This window comes from Bufo gargarizans, chromosome 7 (assembly GCF_014858855.1).
Source record: "Bufo gargarizans isolate SCDJY-AF-19 chromosome 7, ASM1485885v1, whole genome shotgun sequence".
NCBI lineage: Eukaryota > Metazoa > Chordata > Amphibia > Anura > Bufonidae > Bufo > Bufo gargarizans.
This window is the reverse complement of record NC_058086.1, coordinates 32816004-32840683: the sequence shown is the minus strand read 5'-3', so window position 1 is coordinate 32840683 and position 24680 is coordinate 32816004. Positions and strand designations below refer to the sequence as shown.

Sequence of the window (24680 nt, the reverse complement as noted above, 5' to 3'; positions counted from 1 at the left end):
GCTACTTGAGAAACCTTGGCACGGTGTTCGGGCTCAGACATGTCCTCACGTAGGACATGTTGGCTAATCTTTAAATTTTAACACCAGTTTGAGGGCTTAGTAAGACCGCAGAGTGCACCTGTCTTTGTTTCTGTTATATTATTTATACTGTTTGTCACATCCACACATTTTCTATCCTGTGTAGGATGTCCATTGTGGTATCTGTGGTCCGCTGCAGGCATCCTCTATTGTATGCATTTTTGCTGGGAATTGCCATTAGTGCAGGATCTGCCCCCCCCCCCCCCCCCCCCCGGTATAGATGCACCACTGCATATGGCATTGAGCACTTCCTGCTTTTTAAGACCACGCCAATTTGTAGTTTGTATTTTCTAGTTTCCTCCCACAGTCCAAAGACATACTGAAAGGTAACTTAGATTGTGAGCCCCATTGGGTACAGTGTGATGCTAATGTCTGCAAAGTGTTGCAGAATATAGTAGCGCTATATAAATGCAGAAGGACTGGTGGGGCGTTCATCTGAAGGACTTGCATAACATTTAGGGCTCATGCACACGACCGTATGTATTTCGCGATCCACAAAAAATACAGATGACGTCCATGTGCATTCTGTATTTTGCAGAACGGAACAGCTGGCCCCTAATGTCCGTAATGTGGACAATAATAGGACATTTTCAATTTTCTTTGCGGAGCGGACATACGGAAACGGAATGCACATGAACTAACTTCTGTTTTTTGTGCGGACCAACTGAAATGAATGGTTCCGCATACTGTCCGTAAAAAAAAATGGAACAGACACCGACAGAAAACACGTTCGTGTGCATGAGCCCTAAGTCATGAGTTGCGTTATCCTGGCTACCATGTACATATACAAGTCAACTGGTGCTCGTTTTTATACATGATGCAGACTGATACAGGGTAGGGTGATTGATCATTACTGCGATTGTTCATCCTCCATTCAGTTTGCATATTGTTGGCAGCACATCCCCAGTTTACAGAGGGTTTTCAGTCCCAACCATCGGCCGGCGTAAAAGAGCAGCACTTTAGATTGATAAAAAATCTTAGCCTTTCCTATTAGCATACAGCTGTGGGGAAAGGAGCAAGCAATCAAAAAAAATAAAAGCCAAACTTGATGTACAGGAGTGGTGGAGGATTATAGCTACTCCTCCCCGCCCTCCTTCCCCTCTTCTCTCCCTCCTTCCCCTCTTCTCTCCCTCCTTTCCTTTCCCTCTTCTCCCCCTCCTTCCCTGCACAATGAGAACTCCTCCTCCTTCATCATTGCACATAACACATTTGCAGCTTTCTGTCTTGTGGAGACGCTGGGAGGCCTGCACTAGCTCCAGCATTGCCTCTCTACCCACATACACAGTGCTGTAGAGCAATCACGGCTGGCATGGCGTTCTATACCCTGACCGGTGCCATAGTCTCCCTGCAGATCGGAGATCTCTGCCAATGGGCTGCCTGGCTTGGTCTCCTGTATTTGTTGTTTAAAGTCTCTAAGCTGTATCTAATCTGGAGGGATATGGTTACAACATTCAGACCATTTCCAAGCCCCCTGTGTCACTGGCTGTATGGCAATGCTCGAGAGGTAAGGTAAAAATTTTAAATTTCTAAGGCTGCGTTCAGGTGTAACGTGTGTATGAGAAGAAGTGTTGCAGGTGCTTTATAAGGCTACTTTCACACTTGCGTTCGGAGCGGATCCGTCTGGTGTCTGCACAGACGGATCCGCACCTATAATGCAAACGCTTAGATCCGTTCAGAACGGATCCGTTTGCATTACCATGAGCAAAAAAATAAAACATTTCCAGCAGGCGTTGGCATGAACTGTGGCGGGCAAACTTCTCTCCAATTCAAGTGAATAGGGCTGAGCTGCAAAACCAAGCACAGCTGCTATACAATGTACGGTGCTTTGCCTGGTAAGTTGCAAGAAGGCAGCGTGCTCACAGCTGATCGGCGGTGGTCCCGGGTGTCAGACGGCCACACGTCAGTGTTTGGTCAGTGATTTCCATCAGTGATTGTCAGCCAGAACCAGGTGTAGCTCTAGACACAGAACAGGTTGAAGATCTTACCCTTAGGGCTCATGCACACGACCATTTGCCAGCCGGGCCAGTGCTGCAGACTGCAAATTGCGGTCCGTAATGCACGGGCACCGACTGTGGGGCCGCTACATGCAGACGCGGACCCTTTCACTAGAATGGGGTCACGATCCGCATCCAACGGTCCACACTGCAAAAAAGTACTAACTGCACCAACCTTCCGGATTCACTTGAATGGGTCCGCATCCACGATGCGGGATGCACATGGCCGGTACCCGTGCATTGCAGACCTGCTGTTTGTGGGCCGCAATACAGGCACGGCCATGTGCACGAGCCCTTATACCTTATGTCTGTGGAGGCTCCAATCCTGGTTTTGGCTCGCAATCACTGACGTGTGAATGAGGCTTTACTCATCAGTTAAAAAATCCTGGAAAACTCTATTAGACCTCATGCACACAACCGTTTTTCTGGTCCACATTCGAGCCGCAGTTTTTTTTACGGCTCGGGTGCAGACCCATTCACTTCAATGGGGCCGCAAAAGATGGAACGGTCTTGTGCATGAGGCCTTAAGCTGTAGATTTGCCATCGCGAATTTTCATGCGGTAAATCTGCGGTGTTGTACAGTACCAGCAAAGTGGATGAGAATTTCAGAAAAAGATGCAACAGAAATTTGAAAATGTTAAATCTAAATGGAGAGGGTGAAATCTGCTGGCTTTTCTGCAGCAAAAACCACATGTAATACGTCCGATTTTGTTGTAGTTTTTTGTGCTTTTCTTTGACGCGGAAATGCAGGAAAACACAGAACTGATTTTTCCGCTGTACTTCCCTTCACGTGTGACCCCAGGCTCAAGATTTGCTGCCATTTTTAGTAGAAAAATAGCAATAGACAATTTAGAGGAGCTCACCAGCAATCTACTGGAGCCCAGTTTTTCAGATACCAACTGAAAACCAAAATTTTTGTAAAAACAATCAGACTGGCTCACAGTATTTTTGCATTTATTTCACTTAATAAAATTACAATTAATTACCATTACAGTTATAAAATAAAATAAAATATAATAGATTGCCCACTAGATATTAGACATATCCTAATAGCATATCAGCTCAATAGCATAAATAGGTGGGTATTTTAAATGCGGAGCTCACGCATATACCCAAACAACAGGAGTACTCCAAAGGGATAATAGGACCACTTGGTTATGCTGTGTGGTGTCTGTCAATGGCGCATTGGATTTGTACTTTGACAGTGTTCAGATATTTGTAGAATAACTTGCCAATACTTAACGTACCAGTCGGTAAGGAGATATCCACCCTGCGGTCCACTGTACGTTTTTGTAGCGTTCAGAAAATACTTTGTACTTGCTTATGTATCGGTATTAGCTGCCTACCTCCTGCCACGAGGTAGTAACACCGCTTCTCCTTCTCCAAATGTGAAATGCTAAACATTTGCCTACTGAGGAAGGAACTGCGGTTCCAAAACGCGTCTAGGATAAGTCAGTGTGAATTGGACCCAGCCAGTGGTGCGTTATTTCTGTCTTGGCGCAAAAAAGGACTCTTGCTATTTAACATCCAGAACCACCAGAAAAGAATGTATGCGGTAACGGCAGCGATCTAATTCATAAAAGAGGATTGACTCAATCATTATCCAACAGTTCCAGTTAAGGGGAATTGAACCCCGTACCAGCACAGCTCTGCTGTACGGATCTCCGCTACTCCAATCGGCGCAGGTGGATGACATCACCGACCAGTGAACCATCTTCAGGTCAGGTCACGTGAGACGCCGAGAAGGAGAAGCGGTGTTACTACCTCGTGGCAGGAGGTAGGCAGCTAATACTGATACATAAGCAAGTACAAAGTATTTTCTGAACGCTACAAAAACGTACAGTGGACCGCAGGGTGGATATCTCCTTACCGACTGGTACGTTAAGTATTGGCAAGTTATTCTACAAATATCTGAACACTGTCAAAGTACAAATCCAATGCGCCATTGACAGACACCACACAGCATAACCAAGTGGTCCTATTATCCCTTTGGAGTACTCCTGTTGTTTGGGTATATGCGTGAGCTCCGCATTTAAAATACCCACCTATTTATGCTATTGAGCTGATATGCTATTAGGATATGTCTAATATTTAGTGGGCAATCTATTATATTTGATTTTATTTTATTTTATAACTGTAATGGTAATTAATTGCTGCCATTTTTGCTTTCACACTTGTATCCATTCGCAAAAACCTTCTATGAGCTAAACCAGTGATGCCCAGCCTGCGGCCCTCCAGCTGTTGTAAAACTACAATTCCCACCATTCCCTGTCTTAGGCTGATAGCTGTAGGCTGTCAGAGCATGCTGGGAGTTATAATTTTGCAACAGCTGGAGGGCTGCAGGTTGGGCATCGCTGAGCTAAACAGATCACCTGCACAAATCTCTGCCCTGTTACAATGTATCAATGAAAGATAAAAGCCTAGACTGGATACAATTAAGGTGTATCCTCTTCTCTGCTGACAGAACAGGGCTAGGTCTGAGAAGGTTCTCCTTTTACTGATGGCAAACAGAGATACTGAGAATGGTGACAGATTGAAAATCAGGGTATATTACCCAGTGGCAGGCGTTTTCAGTAAACCCTTTGCAGTTACATCCAGTACATGTATCATCTAATTCTGACCATAGAGGAGGTGAAGGACCTCAGAGCCCCTTTTGCACTACAGCTGCATGTGGCATCTCTGATCTTTATATTTCGTATGAGTAAAGGACAGAATTTGGAATGGCGCACACCAATTTTGACCTCTATCTTATGTAATATTAGACGTGAACATCTTTTTGTGAACAGCGGCTTTTATGGGCCATGCATCACAGTCGCAAAAAATGAGCAATGATTATGTACTGCCATGAATGCAGCGAAATGCATTCACCGTGAAGGGGACATTGCAATAGGGCCATAAAGAAGAGGGCACCCAGTAGATGTGACTCTGTATGGCCTCATGCACACGACCGTTGTGTGCATCCGTGGCCGTTGTGCCATTTTCCGTTTTTTTTCGCGGACCCATTGACTTTCAATGGGTCCGTGGAAAAATCGGAAAATGCACCGTTTTGCAGCCGAGGCCGTGATCCGTGTATCCTGTCCGTCAAAAAAATAGGACCTGTCCTATTTTTTTGACGGACAACGGTTCACGGACCCATTCAAGTCAATGGGTCCGTGAAAGAACACGGATGCACACAAGATTGGCATCCGTGTCCGTGATCCGTGGCCGTAGGTTGCTTTCATACAGACGGATCCGAAGATCCGTCTGCATGAAAGCTTTTTCTGATCTAAGTTTTCACTTCGTGAAAACTCATATCCGACAGTATATTCTAACACAGAAGCGTTCCCATGGTGATGGGGACGCTTCTAGTTAGAATACACTGCAAACTTTGTACAAGACTGCCCCCTGCTGCCTGGCAGCACCCGATCTCTTACAGGGGGATATGATAGCACAATTAACCCCTTCAGGTGCGGCACCTAAAGAGGTTAATTGTACTATCATATTCCCCTGTAAGAGATCAGGGCTGCCAGGCAGCAGGGGGCAGACCCTCCCCCCTCCCCAGTTTGAATATCGTTGGTGGCACAGTGTGCGCCCCCCATCGGGCCCCCCCTTCCTCCCTCTAATGTTAGAAATCGTTGGTGGCACAGTGTGCGCCCACCATCGCCCCCCCCTCCCTCCCTCTATTGTAATAAATCGTTGGTGGCACAGTGTGCGCCCACCATCGCCCCCCCTCCCTCCCTCCCTCTATTGTAATAAATCGTTGGTGGCACAGTGTGCCCCCACCATCGCCCCCCCCTCCCTCCCTCTATTGTAATAAATCGTTGGTGGCACAGTGTGCCAACCACCATCGGCCCCCCCTCCCTCTATAGCAGTAACAACATTGGTGGCAGTGTGCGGCCTCCCATTCCCCCCCCCATCATTGGTGGCAGCGGAGTTCCGATCGGAGCCCCAGTTTAATCGCTGGGGCTCCGATCGGTAACCATGGCAACCAGGAAGCTACTGCAGCCCTGGTTGCCATGGTTACTTAGCAATAGTACAACAGTAGAAGATTCATACTTACCTGCTTGCTGCTGCGATGTCTGTGAACGGCCGGGAGCTCCTCCTACTGGTAAGTGACAGTTCTTTAGCAATGCGCCGCACAGACCTTTCACTTACCAGTAGGAGGAGCTCCCGGCCGTTCACAGACATCGCAGCAGCAAGCAGGTAAGTATGAATCTTCTACTGTTGTACTATTGCTAAGTAACCATGGCAACCAGGACTGCAGTAGCTTCCTGGTTGCCATGGTTACCGATCGGAGCCCCAGCGATTAAACTGGGACTCCGATCAGAACTCCGCTGCCACCAATGATGGGGGGGGGGGAGATGGGAGGCCGCACACTGCCACCAATGTTGTTACTGCTATAGAGGGAGGGGGGCCGATGGTGGTTGGCACACTGTGCCACCAACAATTTATTACAATAGAGGGAGGGAGGGGGGACGATGGTGGGCGCACACTGTGCCACCAACGATTTATTACAATAGAGGGAGGGAGGGGGGGCGATGGTGGGTGCACACTGTGCCACCAACGATTTTTAACATTAGAGGGAGGAAGGGGGGCCCGATGGGGGGCGCACACTGTGCCACCAACGATATTCAAACTGGGGAGGGGGGGGGTCTGCCCCCTGCTGCCTGGCAGCCCTGATCTGTTACAGGGGAATATGATAGTACAATTAACCCCTTTAGGTGCCGCACCTGAAGGGGTTAATTGTGCTATCATATCCCCCTGTAAGAGATCGGGTGCTGCCAGGCAGCAGGGGGCAGTCTTGTACAAAGTTTGTAGTGTATTCTAACTAGAAGCGTCCCCATCACCATGGGAACGCCTCTGTGTTAGAATATACTGTCGGATCTGAGGTTCACGAAGTAGCTCATATCCGACAGTATATTCTAACATAGAAGCGTTCCCATGGTGATGGGGACGCTTCAAGTTAAAATATACCATCGGATTGGAGAAAACTCCAATCCGATGGTATAAAAGAACTCCAGACTTTACATTGAAAGTCAATGGGGACGGATCCGTTTGAAATGGCACCATATTGTGTCAACATCAAACGGATCCGTCCCCATTGACTTGCATTGTAATTCAGGACGGATCCGTTTGGCTCCGCACGGCCAGGTGGACACCAAAACGCCTTTTTTTTCATGTCCGTGGATCCTCCAAAAATCAAGGAAGACCTACGGACGAAAAAACGGTCACGGATCACGGACCCACGGACCCCGTTTTTGCGGACCGTGAAAAAAAACTGTTGTGTGCATGAGGCCTATATCTGATCGGTCCACCTCACTGGTGACCACCTGCATGATGATCCTGACTCACTGTAAGTTTCTATTAAAGTTTCTGCAGATTGGAAAGGAACTGGATCTCATTTACCAGTGGGCGCAGTCCTATACGTACGGCTTTCCTCTGTGGCTCGGGAATTTTTTTGCTTGTCTTATAATTACTCACCCAGATTACGCAAAAGCAGTTTTGGCCAGACAAGGTAAGATGACCCCAAGATATCACTTCTCATGTTACTAATGTTCTGCATATATCCATTATGCAATACCTTAAAGGGGTGATCGTATGACTAATGTAAAAAATTAAAATTGGACGTCATATAGGACATGGCAATCTCTTTCTGACAAAGCTAGAACCAGCCCTGTACCTCCTAAATCCAGAGATTCCCTCATCCATGGCTATGCTAGATTTATACCAAGCATACAGCTCAAGGGGTGTGTCCTTTCTGCTGCTGCAAAGTCTTTTCTGCTGACAGATCAGTAGGCAGTTGAAGGATGAAACGGAGCAGGTGGCGCTATACAGATACATTTTATTCAATAACTCCGTGGCTATGCAGAATTTTTTTATTACATGCAATTACAAATATATTCAGATCCAGGAGCTGGTTTAAAAACTGCAGAATATTTTTCATGGGACAACCCCTTTAATCTTAGAAATGCAGATATTTGGTGCAACATAGCTTTGCCAGTCAAGGCTACATTACCGAAAACTGTCCCACCATACACCTCTCCTCACCTCGTCCTCAGCACTATTTCCATTCCAGTACGTAGCTACTTTTCAGAAAAGTTTTAGGGTGATGATGATTTTTGCTGACAATGAATTCATTCAACCACAGCAAGCCCGGAAATAATGTGCTCCCATAGTGAATTTACATGTGACAGAAATGTCTGCAACTATCCCTTTTAATCTAAATGAGGTTTGCAGAAATCCATTTTCTGGCTGCAAAAATATCAGCATTTAGATGAAGGGAAACGCATACAGTCTCAGAGATCCCTTCCCAAGAAATCTGACACATGAACTCACCCCAAGGCCTCTTGCACATGGCCGTTGTGATTCTGTTCTGTGCATTGTGGACCGTAATTTGCAGTCCCCAATGCACGGGCAAAATCTGTGCGGCGGCCAGGACGGATCAAGACCCATTTAACTTGAATGGGTCCGTGATCCGTCCGTTCCGCAAAAAGATAGAACAAGTTCTATTTTTTTTTGCAGAACGAAAGCACTTCGAAAGTGCTTCCGTGGGATTCCGTTCCGGACTGCACCGCATCTCTGGATTTCCGGACCCTTTCAAGTCAATGGGTCCGCATCCATGATGCGGAATGCAAACGGCCGGTGCCCTGTGTATTGCGGAACCACAGTATGCGGCCCGCAATATGGCCATGGGAGCAAGAGGCCTAAGGGCTGTTTCACACGAGCGGATGCCGTGCGTGACATCCGCTCCGTGAATGACAGCCAAGACCCGATGCAGACTGCAGAGGCACGGAGCAGTAACATGACTGATGATGCTCCATGCTTCTCTGTGACCTCTTTACTACGAAATCACAGTGAGATAAAGTTGTCACTGTGATTTTGTAGTAAAGAGATCACAGAGAGGCACGGAGCGTTATCAGTCATGTTACTGCTCCGCGTCTCTGCTGTCTGCATCGGGTCTTGGCTGTCATTCACGGAGTGGATGTCACGCACGGCATCTGCTCGTGTGAAACAGCCCTAAGGGCAAGTTCACACAAGATTATTATTTTTTTTATCAGGATTATCAGTGCACCTGTCAGAAATTCATTGCATCAGGTGGCTGCGTGCGGATTAGCCTTATTGGATGGGGTTAAATCCAGGGGGGTAGCTAAAAGCTCATGGGCCCTGGTGCAAGAGTTCAGCTTGGGCTCCCGTCCCTCAGTGCTTGTTGGCAAGGAGCAGGGGAGCACATAGCCTTCCTGCTGCCTGAGGCAAACATTGAAAGGGCTCCCCTCATGCCAAATTTTTAACCTAACCTCTTCCCTCCGGCCAGAGGTGTAAATTGACCAGCATGCACTTTCTATAATACCAATGTCTTATGTGGCACAAGGGTCTTTGGGCCCCTCAGGCTCCTGGGCCCGGTAGCGACTGCTACCTCTGCACCCCCTATAGCTACGCCCCTGGTTAAATCCATGGGTTGATCTGCAGCAGTGCAAACTGTAAAACAGCTGCAGAAATCCAAAGTTCTGTGTTGGATTTTTTTAGTGTGTATTTTGGCTGTGTGATCACGGCCAAGGGCTACGTCCAGACAGGACATGTGTGGCAGGCGCAGCACTGTGAGGTGCCTTTTGCGCTGTGGCATTAGAAGAATTTTGATATCTCTGACTTTGAGTCTAACCAGACTGTCTGTTACTCTGTAATTCCTCTAGCGCCGTTCTATGGAAGCAGTAGGTTTAAAGGGCTTCTGTCACCCCACTAAAGTCATTATATTTTTTTTTTTGGCTAGTTACATTCCTTATAGCGCGATATAGGAGAATATAATGGTGTTACTTTCATTCGGCCGTTTCTTCAGAAAACAAAGTTTTATAATATGCAAATCAGGTCTCTACCAGCAAGTAGGGCGTCTACTTGCTGGTAGCCGCTGCAAAAAACCGCCCCCTCGTCGTGTTGATTGACAGGGCCAGCCGCGATCTCCTCCTCCGGCCGGCCCTGTCAGTATTTCAAAAATCGCGCGCCTCTGTTCATTCGGCGCAGGCGCTCTGAGATGAGGAGGCTCGTCTCCTCAGAACTCCCTCAGTGCGCCTGTGCCGATGACGTCTTCTCTTTCGGTGATGTCATCGGCGCAGGCGCACTGAGGGAGTTCTGAGGAGACGAGCCTCCTCATCTCAGAGCGCCTGCGCCGAATCCACACAGGCGCCCGATTTTTGAAATACTGACAGGGCCGGCCGGAGGAGGAGATCGCGGCTGGCCCTGTCAATCAACACGACGAGGGGGCGGTTTTCTGCTGCGGCTACCAGCAAGTAGACGCCCTACTTGCTGGTAGAGACCGGATTTACATATTATAAAACTTCGTTTTCTAAAGAAACGGCCGAATGAAAGTAAGTGACACCATTATATTCTCATATATCGCACTATAAGGAATGTAACTAGCCCAAAAAAAAAAAATGACTTTAGTGGGGTGACAGAAGCCCTTTAAAGAGAACACCAAATGCTTGAAATAACTTGTTAAAGGAAATATTACGGTAATTATTGAAATTTAGGATAATCTCAATAATTAATATTCATATAGGTGTAAGACGTCTAGTGATGACTCCGCCTATTTATACCTAAAAGGAAAACTAACTATGTTAGCTAGCTAATTGTCTAACTAACTAGCTACGTCTCTGTCTCTTCTGGGCCTGCCAGGGATCTGAGCGCTGCCTGCGCTTCCTTCCAGGTGGGTGAGGGTTGGGGCAGGTCGGGGGTAATCTGCTCTTCATTTCCAGCACAAACTGTGCTCTCCACCTCTGGGGGATGTAGGGGTTCTGTCTGTAGCGCAGCCTGTAATGCTGTCTGTACTTTCGGGCGGTCAGGGAGGTGTCTCCTCTGAGCGCCGGCTGCGCTCTTCTCATCTGGGGGGGGGGTGCGGGAATTATGGCTCTCTTGAGCATCGGATGCGCTCTGCTTCCAGGAGGCGGGTAGGGGTTCTGACCTTTTGGAGCACAGTGCTACTGGGGTATTTAAACCCTGCGGCACTCGCTCCCGCTCTGCAGATTGGACGTCACCGCACCAGCCTGCGCTCCCAGGCGGGGGGATCCTTTGATCCTCCCGCCTGTGGAGATATCGCATACCCCTGGCGCTGTAATTACAGTGCCAATAGGTAAGTGGCATACAGGGGCAGGGAAGCTCTTTGTTCCTGACCCTGTTATGCATAACATCTCCGGCCGCTGCCAGAGATGTTATCAAAGGGTAGAGGATCTTTATTGATCCTTTGTCCTTTGAAGTGGCCTTGTGCAGTTGTCAGCCTCTCCCTCCTGCAGGCACATATCAGAGGGGGGGGGGGGGGGGGGGATTTTGTGACCCTATTAGCTAGCGTTTGGTGTCCATAACTATCCCTACTCTAAAATGCAACCTCTCCCTACACTGGCAAAAAGCATAATGTAAAATGGCGGCCAGATTTATTTATAGGGTAGGGGGTGTGTCTATGTGCCGAAACGTCTCAATTGGCTGTCCTGTCCCACCTGATGGATGTGTCATGGTTCAAAGTTAGGCGCTAGGCAAAAAAATATGGAGCGTCCAAAAATAGGCGAATCGCGCAAAGTTCGCCGCGAACCGCAAGGCCATCAATACTCCTGACAGATGTAGCAGAGCTGATTGTGTTTGCCGGCCAAAAGTTAAGCCAAAATCTGCTGATAACCAAGATCAAGTTTGGAAGATTGTCCCTCTGATGCAAGTGTATTTAAGTAAAGCTGTTAACTATTTCAATACCAGTCTGGACTCAATTTATTCTGCAAATCCCTAAGCTGTTAACCCTTTCATCACTGCTTTGGACGACCATGCTTGGGGTTCCTGATATCCAGGTATGAGCATCATGACAAGTGCAAAAGCTGCACCTAAAAGTAAACTATAAGCAACTCTTACACCACTTTGGCATTCCTACACCTGGGTTCCACTATCGCCTTCTACATAGGGGGACCCTGTCCCTCATTGCTGAAATGCAACTGGTGTCACGGCAAAAACTCTAAAAACTGTTATACCACTTGTAGGAGAGACCCCGGGGGGGGACCGGCCCGTTGCATATTAACTTAGCCTTAAAAGTTGATATTAGCGCCAAGAAGAAGCGCAGTCCTTTTACACAGTCGTCAGCTGATTCCACATAGATGTCCTACAGAATCTGTTCTATTAAACGCTTATACAGGCAAAAGTCCATTTATTTCAGTAATGCAACTTAAAAGGAATTGCATTAATGCAGCTTAAAATTTGAATTTTGTGAAAAGGTTCAATATTCTAGGCTCAGTGTCACACTGTAGTCAGCTAATGAATCGATACCCCCTGAGCAAAGGGGACCTCAAAATTGTGACTTTAGGGGTTTCATAAGCTGTAAGCCATAATCATCCAAATTATAATAAATAAAAGCCTGAAATATCTCGCTTTGCATGTAATGAGTCTCATATGTTAGTTTCACCTTTTAAGTAGTTGCATTACTGAAATAAATGAACTTTGCACGATATTCTAATTTTTCGAGTTTCCCCTGTACAAGTAGAGCCCCCCCCCCCAACAGAGTGGAGAGGGTGTCAGCAGTAAGTTTGTGTTGACTTCACTGATTATTTTGTCCTTCCTCTGATCCGTCAGAACAGTAACCCCCAAAAAACGGATCCTGTCTGTGGAGCATCCGTCTTCACTCGATCAGCATTTGGTCAGTAATCCATCAGTATTGCTAATGCCCAAAAAAAACAGGAGTGGATCCAAAACAGAGATGACACGTGAATGGAATATTTACATGTCTTCTGTGTATTCTACCCACTCCTGCTTTTGGCTACCAAATCATAAGCCAATTCTGATGGGACCATACAGGTCTTACAGCTGTTACACAGATAGGATCCATTGTGCGTCTTACTTTTCTTTCCTTCTGAAAGATCAGAAGAAGGGTCAAATAAATGGTGATGTCATCCAGGCTAAAAAGGCAAAATAGTGGCCCAGTCATGGAGTAGGGAGGGTGGTCCAATGACATAGTGGTGAGGTGGAAGCAGCATGAGGAGACCACAGAGTGGCCGAGTGACATAGTGGTGAGGTGGCGGCAGCAGCAGCATCATGAGGAGGCCACAGAGTGACCCGGTGACAGAGTGGGGAGGTGGGTGGCAATAACGGTACCTGCTGACGATGGTGGGTGTAGGAAGGAGCACTTGGCATCAGATGTGTGGCATCAGGCGGGTGGCAGAATCAGAATAGTAGCTGAGGCAGGTAGCCAGAAGAAACCGGTCTCTCTTGTCAAGGTTTGGGTGAGGCAGCATGGATGATCTAATCTGATGCATCAGGCATTTGTGGGTGGAAATCCTGGCTGATCCACGCCTGATTAATCTTGACAAAGGTCAGTCTCTCTCCTTGGTGTAACTATGGCCACACTAAACACCTGCTCTGATGCCACACTACTGGCTGGGAAGGACAGCTTTTCCAGGGCAAACTCGGCCGGTTGCGGCCACAAATCCAGTTTGGCTGTTCGGTAGTCCAGCGGATCTTTGATGACTGGAGGCAGGGTGCACTCCAAGTATGCCACCACCTGCTGGTTCAGGTTCTGATCTATGTCTAGCTGCTGGTGAGTAGTTTCTTCACTATGCTGGTGAAGAAAGCTGCTCATCAGCGACTCTAGACTCAGGCGAGAGGATGGACGCTTGGCGCAGATAGGCAGCGGCCAACTGACTACATAGGATGTCTCTATAGTAGTTCAGTTTGTCCTCCGTCTCAGCGGGTGTACAAAAAGGCCCCCATTTTGGATCAGTAGCGAGGGTCTAACATGGGAGAGAGCCAGAAGTCATCCCTCTGGCGAATGGTGACAATTCGTCTGTCACTACGCAACGCAAGCAAGTTAGCATGCATCGGGCCATTTGCGGAAGTGGCTAGGAGGGACTCTCTGCCTCCATCTCCACTGCATACTGCCACGGTGTGTCTGGGTCCTCTGCCTCATCTTCCTCATCTCCCTCTTCCTTCTCGGCTGCTCTTGCTCCTCCTGTCACCTGTGTAGAAAAAAACACCCATTTTGCTACACATTGCTTGTGCTCCAATGTTCTCCTCCTCCTCCAGTTCAGCCCCCAGAGGGCTCATGTGGCCGTGAGATGTAGCCAGATTTACCAGCATATTTTCCAGGATATGAGCCAGTGGAATGAGGTTGTTTATCCTGTAGTCTTGGCGACTGACAAAAAAAAAAGCCTAGTCAAAGGGTGTGAGATTGTGGAAAAGCTCTGCCTTCATAATGTTTATGCCTAGATTATATGATTATATTGGAGCTGTCATTTGGCATTCCAGGCACTAGAAGCCACTGTTTTGCAGCTACAGTCAGCACACTCTGGGATCTGCATATGCAAAGCAGATGATGACTCATGCAAGCTGCTTCTGAAAACCAGGAGGTCTGAGCTAGTCTGATATGGTGGAAGGATTGTGCTGTGAGGGACTGAATCGGATTCCATCCTGGCTTGTGGATGTCCGGCAGTGAATGGACACTCAAAGGAAGGAGAGTAGCTATTGTCCCCTTACTGGATCCAGCCCTTTGAAAGAGAGGTTGTCCCAGGAAGACCAGTTCCAGTGTGTGGACAGAAAGCCTTATCAAGTAAGGCCGCACGGTTGCTGAGAGCTTGGTGGCCATCCCGGGTAAGCAGCATCCTAGGGCCCAGAACGGACGCAGCAACAGAGACTAAGCCTAGGCCTGAAACTAGATAGATAGTTAGGGTTGTGTGATTGCCAGGTTGTACAGAACTGTTCTGTGGCGCAGTATTGACTTTGCAGGCTCTGCTGTGTCCGCCATCGGCTAGGTTTGTCCTGTTCTGCGGCACAGTATTGACTTTGCAGGCTCTGCTGTGTTCGCCATCGGCTAGGCCTGTACAGTGGGCAAGGACAGTGACTGTGGGTCCGGGGTATAGCATTTTCTGTGCATGTTTGTATTGTTGCGATTTATACTTGTGTTATTACTTTTTCCAAAGTAAAGTTTCTGTTCTTGCATATTATGCTGGTGTCAGTGTTGCTTTCCTTGACTGTGACTTCGCTGTATCCTGTGGAGCCCACCCGGTACATGACTTACAAGGGCACAAGCAAATGGCAGGTGTAACTCATGAGCTGCCACTGGCTGACATCGAAGTTACACAGGGGAGTACCTCTGTCCGCTTGAATCATCAAGAAATCATTAATGGCCTCTATCTGTTCATATAGTTGGTCCAACATATGGAGGGTGGAATTCCAACGGGTGGAAACATCGCATATCAGCCTATGTTGGAGGACGCCGTTCTGCAGCTCAGCTGTGCTTTGCGATGTACAAGTGGCTGAAGTGCATGCAAAGTTTCCTGGCCATTTTTAGGATGTCTTGCAGATGGGTGGAAGACTTCAGGAACCGCTTTACAACCAGATTGAACACATGCGCCATGCAGGGCGCATGGCTCAGCCCTCCTTGATGCAGCGCTGACATCATGTTCTTCCTGTTGTCTGTCACCATGGTTCCGATTTTGAGTTGTCACGGAGAGAGCCAGGAATTGATTTCTTTATGAAGGACACGGGGCAGTTCCTCCCCTGTGTGACTCTGTTCGCCCAGGGCAACGAGGGGTAGAACAGCTTGACACCACCATGCTCTGCACATGTGGTATTCTGGAGGAGCACTGTGAATTGTCCCTGCAGTGGAGGCTGAGGACACGGTGGAGGATGAGGAGGCAGAGGCGGACATTGTTGCAGGACCAACGGCGTGAGAATGTGGAGGCGGAAGCAGCGTCACCTGGCCAGGGGCGTCGTTTTCAAAACATTTGGGGCTTGAGCCCCGGATGTTTTGACCAGTGCACCGAATGTTATGCTGGCAGGGCCAGCCGCTCTGACTGCGCTGCACAGCGCTACTCTACACCGGCCCCGCCATCCTAATCCGTATTCTGCAGTAACTGAACTTTAAATCAGCGTTCATCTCAATACTATCTTACACACTCGGCTCCGGAAACATGCAGTGCAGGCGGCGCTCGCTCACTGACGTCACGCGCCTGCTCCTCCCACTAGGCGGCGCCGTAGTATGACGTCAGTGAGTGAGAGCTGCCTGTTACTGGAGCAGAGTGTGTAAGTCAAGATAGTAATTAGATGAGTGCTGATTTAAAGTTGTTACTGCAGGATACAGATTACTGATGGGATGATCTGTGGGGTTGCCTAGACGGCTAGGCCCTTCACAGTAGTTATTAACCCCTTTCAGCAGTCCTCCATTCACTGAAGAGGGGACTGCTGAAAGGGGTTAATAACTACTGTGAAGAGGGGACTGGTGAAAGGGCTTGATAACTACTGTAAAGGTCCCCCCCAGGTGATGGGGACGTGGCTTCAAGGGGGCATGATACAGTGGGCTTGTGCCCCGGATGTTTTCAGACCCTTGAAACGCCCCTGCACCTGGCCAAGTTGCTGGTGTGGCTGGGCAAGAACCACATTTACCCAGTGGGCTGTAAAGGACATATATTGTCCTTGACCGTAGTTACAGCTAACCATCAATTTTCCACAAAAAAAAAAAATTGTATCACAAACAACTTTCACCACTGAATGGCTAATGGACGCAATAACTCAGTCCCTACAGAAGAAAGTCTACATTAACTTACCAATTTCCCAAAAAAGGCTATCACAAAAAAAACTTCACCACTAAATGACAATGTAAATTCACCGTAGAACGGCTAATAATACTTATTTTTCCCAATTAATACACCCCAACAATGGCTGTATAACAATGTATGTTCACTGCAGACCAGCTAATAAGATATATTCTTCTTTCTATTAATACACCCCCAAAAAATTTAATATAACAATCACAGGCCAGACAGGTGTTGGTAGTGGGAGACTCAATTATTAGGGTTACAGATAGGGCGATCTGTCACAAAGACCAGATCATAGAACGGTGTGTTGTCTTCCTGGCGCTTGAGTTCGACACATCGCGGATCGGGTTGACAGATTACTGGGAGGGTCTGGAGAAGATCCAGCAGTCATATCGGAACCAATGACAGTTAGAGGTAGGTGGAGCGTCCTTAAAAAATGATTTTAGGGATTTAGGTCACAAGCTTAGGCCAAAGACCTCAAAGGTAGTGTTTTCCAAAATACTACCTGTACCACGGGCCACACAGGAAAGGCAGCGGGAGATTAGGGAGGCTAACAAGTGGCTCAAGAACTGGTGTAGGAAGTTGGGGTTTGGGTTCCTGGAGAACTGGGCCGACTTCTCTCTCGGCTACAGGCTCTATTGTAGGGATGGGCTGCACCACAATGGGGAAGGGGGCAGCTGTGTTGGAGGAGAAGATGGCGGGGAGGGTAATTACATTATAGGATAGGAAGATAGTGTAAACAGAGACCGGGGGCAAGGTAATGGGACTGGGGGAGGAATGGAAAGAGGGACTAGAACAGTTCAGAAGGAAAGGTGTAGGGTAAAAAATATACATAAACCTCTCAAATGTATGTATACTACTGCCAGAAGCCTGACTAATAAAACTGGTGAACTGGAATTAGTGATGTGTGAGGAGGACTATGACATAGTGGGAATAACTGAGACATGGCTGGATGATAGCTATGACTGGGCAGTTAAAGTGAGGGCCGGAAAGGGTGAAGTTACTGCAGGCCCGACATGACAGGGTTTGCGGGGGAGAGCAGGAACGGAAGGGGTTAATAGTTTGGAAGAAGTGGTGTTAGGGCTGTGAGGGCTAGGGATTGGGTCAAGCAGGGTCACATGGGCCTGAGAGGAGTTGGTAGGAGAGGGGTACGTGACATCCGGGCAAAGGGGCAGTTAGTCATCCATAGCAGGACCTGGAAACGGCCCACCCGCCCTCCCTCTTGTTACAAGGCTTGAAGGTGTCGATTCTTTGTTTATATTTGTGGAGCACTTTTGTCACAGCAGCTGGTGAGGAGGAGGTCATGCATTGAACGGATTGAGGTGGTAGTTGGGGAACCATTGGAGAGATGGCGTCCCCCAACAACGAGTGTTGTAAAGGATCGGTTTACGGATACCGGAAGTTATCATCCCTGAGTCGGAGTGTTGCGACTAGGGATGACGGGGCAACCGTGGCCTCCTCTCCTGACAACCTGTCTGGGTTTAATATGTTTCATGATGTTTATAACATTTTCGTTAATAAAGAGGCTGCTGTGGCCAACCTTTTCCATCGTCACATGGTGTCAGGGCTGGTTATTTTACAGTTACATAGATTCTCACCTCTGCAATACCCTAGTCATGTATAGGGTTACAGTCTGTTTAGAAAGGATCGCAAAAACTGGAGAGGGGGAGGGTTCTGCCTTTATGTAAAGTCCTGTCTATGGCCCACAGTCTGAGAAGATATAAGTGAGGGACACGAACATGTGGAGTCACTGTGGGTAGAAATACATGGAGGCAAAAACAATAATAAATTACTAATAGAAGTTTATTATAAACCACCTAATATACCAGAGTCCACAGAAAATCTGATACTAAACGAGATGGATGAGGCGGCAAATCATAATGAGGTGGTTATTATGGGGGACTTCAACTACCCAGATATAGACTGGGAAACTCAAACTTGTATATCTCATAAAAGAAAACGGGTTCTTTGCAATAACCAAAGACAACTACCTTTCCCAACTGGTTCAGGACCCAACTAAAGAGACAGCCATACTGGACTTAGTATTAACCAATAGACCTGAAAGAACTGATGTTCAGGTTGGGGTACACCTGGGAAATAGTGACGATAAAGTAATAACCTTCCAATTGTCATTCAAAAGAGTGTTTCTTCAGGGAGGAACAAAAATACCAAACTTCAAAAAAGCTAAATTTTGCCAACTAAGAGAGGCCATAGGCCTAACTAACTGGGACAAAGTCCTCAAAAATAAAAATACAGCCACAAAATGGGATATTTTTAAAAGCATCCTAAAATCTAAATTGTAAGAGGTACATACCATATGGGAATAAAAGGTTAAGGAACAAGAAAAAAAGGAGGCAATAAATGACAAAAAGAAAGCATTTATATCACTAAAACAGGAGGGTAGCGAGGAAGCACTGAAAAACTATAAGAAAAAAAATAGAATATGTAAAAAACAAATAAAAGCAGCCAAACTAGAGTTGAGAGATTAATTGCCAAAGAGAGCAAAACTAACCCTAAAATGAAGGTGTCGGCCCTCTATAGAGTAATAAGGGGGGAGTTGCAGAGAGCGATGAGGAGAAAACAAAGCTATTAAATATTTTTTCTCTCCACTGTATTCACTGAGTAAAATAAACTGTCAGATGAAAAGCAGAATGTAAAAGTAAATTCCCCATTAAAAGTGCCCTGTCTGACCCAGGAAGAAATACAGCGGCGTCTTAAAAAGATTAAAAAAGACAAATCGCCAGGACCAGATGGCATACACCCCCGTTACCTAAGAGAATTAAGTAATGTCATAGCCAGACACTTATTTCTGATATTTAAGGACTCTATACTGAAAGGGAGTGTTCCACAGGATTGGCGCATGGCAAATATGGTGCCAATAGTCAAAAAGGGTCCAAAAACAGAGCCTGGAAACTATAGGCCGGTAAGTTTAACATCTGCCGTGGGTAAACTGTTTGCAGGTTTTCTAAGAGATGCTATCTTGGAGTACCTCAATGAAAATAAGCAAATAACGCCATATCAGCATGGCTTCATGAGGGATCGGTCATCTCAAACTAATTTAAAGGGTTTCTACCACTTCAGTTTGACCGAATTAGCTTTCAGACACTAGCGATCTGCTAGTGTCTGATCTCCATAACCATGCAATTCTCAGACCTTTGTGTGGAGCAGTTTCATTAAAAAACTAACTTTTATTCCTATGCAAATAAGCCTCTAGATGCTATGGGGGCGTCTTTTCAGCACCTAGAGGCTCTGTCTACTCACACTGTATGCCGCCCCGCTCGTCCGTCAAGCCCGCCCATCTCGTCTTGAATGCCTGCCTCCATCTCAGCCATCGGACGAATTCTCGCGCCTGCGCCGTTCACTTCTGTCATCGGCGCAGGCGCAGTGAGTAAATGATACGCTCCTGGTGCCGGATTCCTCACTGCGCCTGCGCCGACTATGTCACAGTAAGGAAGCCGGCATCAGGAGAGCGGCCTTCACTCACTACGCCTGTGCCGAAGACAGAAGTGAACGGCGCAGGCGCGTGAATTCGTCCGATGGCTGTGATGGAGGCAGGCATTCAAGACGAGATGGGCGGGCTTGACGGACGAGCGGAGCGGCATACAGTGTGAGTAGACGGAGCCTCTAGGTGCTGAAAAGACGCCCCCATAGCATCTAGAGGCTTATTTGCATAGGAATAAAAGTTAGTTTTTTAATGAAACTGCTCCACACAAAGGTCTGAGAATTGCATGGTTATGGAGATCAGACACGAGCAGATCCCTAGTGTCTGAAAGCTAATTCGGTCAAACTGAAGTGGTAGAAACCCTTTAATCAGTATCTATGAGGAGGTAAGTTCTAGACTTGACAGCGGCGAATCAATGGATGTCGTATATCTGGACTTCTCCAAAGCATTTGACACTGTACCGCATGAAAGGTTAGTATATAAAATGAGAATGCTCGGACTGGGAGAAAATGTCTGTATGTGGGTAAGTAACTGGCTCAGTGATAGAAAACAGAGGGTGGTTATTAACGGTACACACTCAGATTGGGTCACTGTCACTAGTGGAGTACCTCAGGGGTCAGTATTGGGCCCTATTCTCTTCAATATATTTATTAATGATCTTGTAGAAGGCTTGCATAGTAAAATATCAATTTTTGTAGATGACACTAACTGTCTAAAATAATTAACACGGAAGAGGACAGTATACTGTATATATACTACAGAGGACAGTATACTGTATATACTACAGAGGACAGTATACTGTGTATATACTACAGAGGACAGTATACTGTATATATATACTACAGAGGACAGTATACGGCTGCAGAGGGATCTGGATAGATTAGAGGCTTGGGCAGATAAGTGGCAGATGAGGTTTAACACTGACAAATGTAAGGTTATGCACAAGAGAAGAAATAATGCAAGTCACCCGTACATACTAAATGGTAAAACACTGGGTAACACTGACATGGAAAAGGACCTAGAAATTTTAGTGAACAGCAAACTAAGCTGTAGAAACCAGTGTCAGGCAGCTGCTGCCAAGGCCAATAAGATAATGGCTTGTATCAAAAGTGGCATAGATGCCTGTGATGAGAACAAAGTCCTACCACTTTACACATCACTAGTCAGACCACACATGGAGTACTGTGTACAGCTCTGGGCTCCTGTGAACAAGGCAGACATAGCAGATCTGGAGAGGGTTCATAGGAGGGCAACTAAAGTAATAACTGGAATGGGGGGGACTACAGTACCCTGAAAGATTATCAACATTAGGGTTATTCACTTTAGAAAAAAGACGACTGAGAGGAGATCTAATTACTATGTATAAATATATCAGGGGTCAGTACAGAGATCACTCCCATCATCTATTTATCCCCAGGACTGTGACGGTGATGAGGGGACATCCTCTGCGTCTGGAGGAAAGAAGGTTTGTATACAAACATAGAAGAGGACTCTTTACGGTAAGAGCAGTGAGACTATGGAGCTCTCTGCCTGAGGAGGTGGTGATGGTGAGTACAATAAAGGAGTTCAAGAGGGGCCTGGATGTATTTCTGGAGTGTAATAATATTACAGGCTATAGATACTGGAGAGGGGTCGGGGATCCAGGGAGTTATTCTGATTGAAGTCGGGAAGGAATTTTTTCGCCTTAAGTGGGGAAAATTGGCTTCTACCTTCAGTTGTTTTTTTTTTTTTGTTTTGTTTTGTTTTGTTTTTTTGCCTTCCTCCGGATCAACTTGCAGGATTACAGGATGAACTGGATGGACAGATGTCTTTTTTCGGCCTTATAAACTATGTTACTATGTTACAATTCACCGCAGAACAGCTAATAGCACGTACATATCTATACTATTAATATACCCCGTAAATGGCTGTAGTACAATGGAACTTCACCGTTGAACGGAAAATAATATTTTCTTTTCCCACTAATACACGCCAAAAAGGGCTGTAATTTTCTCACTTCAACACACAATGGCTAATAAGCCCCTTTTTCCCCCCACTAATACACGCCAAAGAGAGGCTTTAGAACATATATATAACTGCACCACACAAGGGCTAAAAAGACCCCAATAACAAGAACGGTTTGCTGGAATTACAGAGCTGTATAATGGCAATTTGGATCCCCAGTCAGTGCAGCAAGGTGTAATAGGATTGTTCTATTACCCAGGCTGTCACCTCCCCTACTGAACCCTGTTCTGCTTCAATACTGTGGAATAATAATTCCTCCCTATCCTTTCCATGGTGGTGTAAATAGATTATCAGGTAAAAGAGCATTTGTGCAGACACAAAAATCGTCGTTTGCCAGCAGCAGATGTGTAAGCAGCATGTGCTTCCGGCAAACAACAGGTCAGTATGGGGCTGAGTGCTGGCATTGGTGATTGCTCCTCCCCATACTGTGGAGGAGATCGTTGCATGCACCGGTCTCCTCCACCAGCGAGCAGCAGATTGTCGGGAAGGAACGCTTCCTTCCCGACAATCTGCTGCTGTATCATTCCGTGTAAAGGGACCTTTATATAGTGGATTGCTTATCCGAAGCATGTAAGCATTTGGTGATAACCTAATATGCATCTACCCCTGTGTCCCAACCAGTGTGCCTCCAGCTGTTGCAAAACTACAACTCCCAGCATGCCTGCACAGCCAAAGGCTGTCCAGGCCTGCTGGGAGTTGTAGTTTTGCAACAGCTGGAGGCACACTGGTTGGGAAACACTGACCTAGAGGCTCCATCTACTCACTATTTCTGCCGCCCACCGCGTCCCTCCAGCCCGCCCCACTCCTCTTGATTAAAAGCCAACCTCGCTCCATCTCAAATTCCAGCACCTGCGCCGTGCGCTTCTATATTCGGCGCAGGCGCAGTGACTGTCGGGCCGCAGTGAAGATGCCGGCGCAGGGAGCGGTCCAACAGCGGTCCAACAGGCGCAGGAATTCGAGATGGAGCAAGGTGGCTGTCAATCAAGAGGAGTGGGGCGGGCTGGAGGGACGCGGTGGGCGGCAGAAATAGTGAGTAGACGGAGCCTCTAGGTGCTGAAAAGACTCACCCATAGCACCTAGAGGCTAATTTGCATATCAATAAAAGTATGTTTTTAAGCTTAACGGCAGCAGACAAAGGTGATACAAGAGCACTGTTAGGTAGTGCAGACACTAGCAGATCGCTAGTGTCAGTCAGCGGAAAATCTAAAAAATCTGGTTGTAGAAACCCTTTAAGCAAAATGATCAGGAATAAGTTATAAGATTCATTGACCAACTTTTGTATTCCTTTTTTTGTTGTATTTTTAGACCCCAAGGATGATTTAGCGTATAGATTCATAATCCCCTGGATTGGTGAGTGATGCAGCCCCCCCTCCCCCCTCCCCCCTTAACCGAGACGTGTCCAGTGATACAATAAGAATCATTCACACATGGGGTTCTTGAAACGAACAATGGACTTGTGTTAGCCAAAGACTATGTTTTATGAAGAATATGCTGCAAAACCCATTAAATAAGATGGGGAAATGGGTATAGAGAGGGGGAAAGGGTCCTGCCCGTGTGGGCTCACAATCTATAAGGGTAGGAGAAGGAGACAGAAGATGATGGTAGAAGCTGTTTAGATGTCTGTGAAGTGGCACCAGGGTTATTGTAGCTTTTAGGCTTTACTGAAGAGATGAGTTTTATGTTGCCTTTGAAGATGGAGGAGAGTATGATGTGTTGGGGTGGGTAAAGTTGTAAAATGTTAGATGCACAGAAGAAATTTGGAAGATGACAGTGTGAGGAGCAGACAAAAAGGAAAGCAAAGATGGCAATGTTGTGAGGAGTGGAGATTATGTGGGGGAAGATTGAAGACTCACTTAGCAATGGGAAGGCCGGGAAGGGACTGGCAGAGGAAACTAGGGGAGAGTCGGAGTAACCAGGCAGCAGATTTGAGGATGGAATGGTGTGGTGTCACGTGCCGGAGGCCCAATGCAGACCTTCGGGACGTCAAGCAAACAGGATACAGGCAAAACAGACCAAGGAACACAGAGAACTTTATTACAAGTGTAATAAAAGCTCATGACAGTAGGCAGGTAGGCAATAGTGGTAGCACTACCACAGAACCAAGTGCACCGGCAGACCAGAGGCAAAACCCAGAGATAGGAGAGCCAGTGAGCCCCATTCTTCACAGAGCCCCTGGTGGTGGGGATGAACTGGGCCGAGGGCTCACTAGTCGCACCTCCAGGAAGGTCCTGGTACACTTGGCCCCTACCTGCAAGGAACCACGCAGGTACAAGCACCAGCGGAACAGACGACAACGGAACTGGAACCCATACAAACACAGCACATGGAACAGACAACAAACGGGAACCAGTACAGAAGCAGATGCCTGGACCCCAAGTGGGATGGAAGCATGGTGGTCTCAGGCAGAGCTGCACACAGACTAGAGATTCCCCCTCCGGGGAAGCCAAAGACCCTTTCACAAAGGCAGGACAAACACTGGATAGGTACAGAAGCAGAAAGAAACTACAGGCAGACAACGATCAGAAGCAGTAGGCACTACCAGACAGGACATAGGACAGGACACAATCAGAAGCAGTTTAGCACTTCCAGTCTATCAGATGCAGTAGAGCACTGCTAGGCTAACAAGGAACAGACAAG

At 47.1% G+C, this 24680-nt stretch overlaps 1 protein-coding gene across 1 annotated transcript in view; it reads left to right on the top strand.

The window, feature by feature from the left end:
* The first annotated feature begins 1162 nt into the window (after window positions 1-1162).
* Window positions 1163-24680, top strand: part of LOC122943526 (cytochrome P450 4A4-like) — a 45372-nt gene continuing 21854 nt past the window's right edge. Inside the window, exons 1-3 of the mRNA XM_044301330.1 lie at window positions 1163-1582; window positions 7422-7566; window positions 23349-23393. Coding sequence (XP_044157265.1) covers window positions 1388-1582; window positions 7422-7566; window positions 23349-23393 — 385 coding nt within the window. The 5' untranslated portion in view covers window positions 1163-1387. The remainder of the gene's footprint in view (window positions 1583-7421; window positions 7567-23348; window positions 23394-24680) is intronic.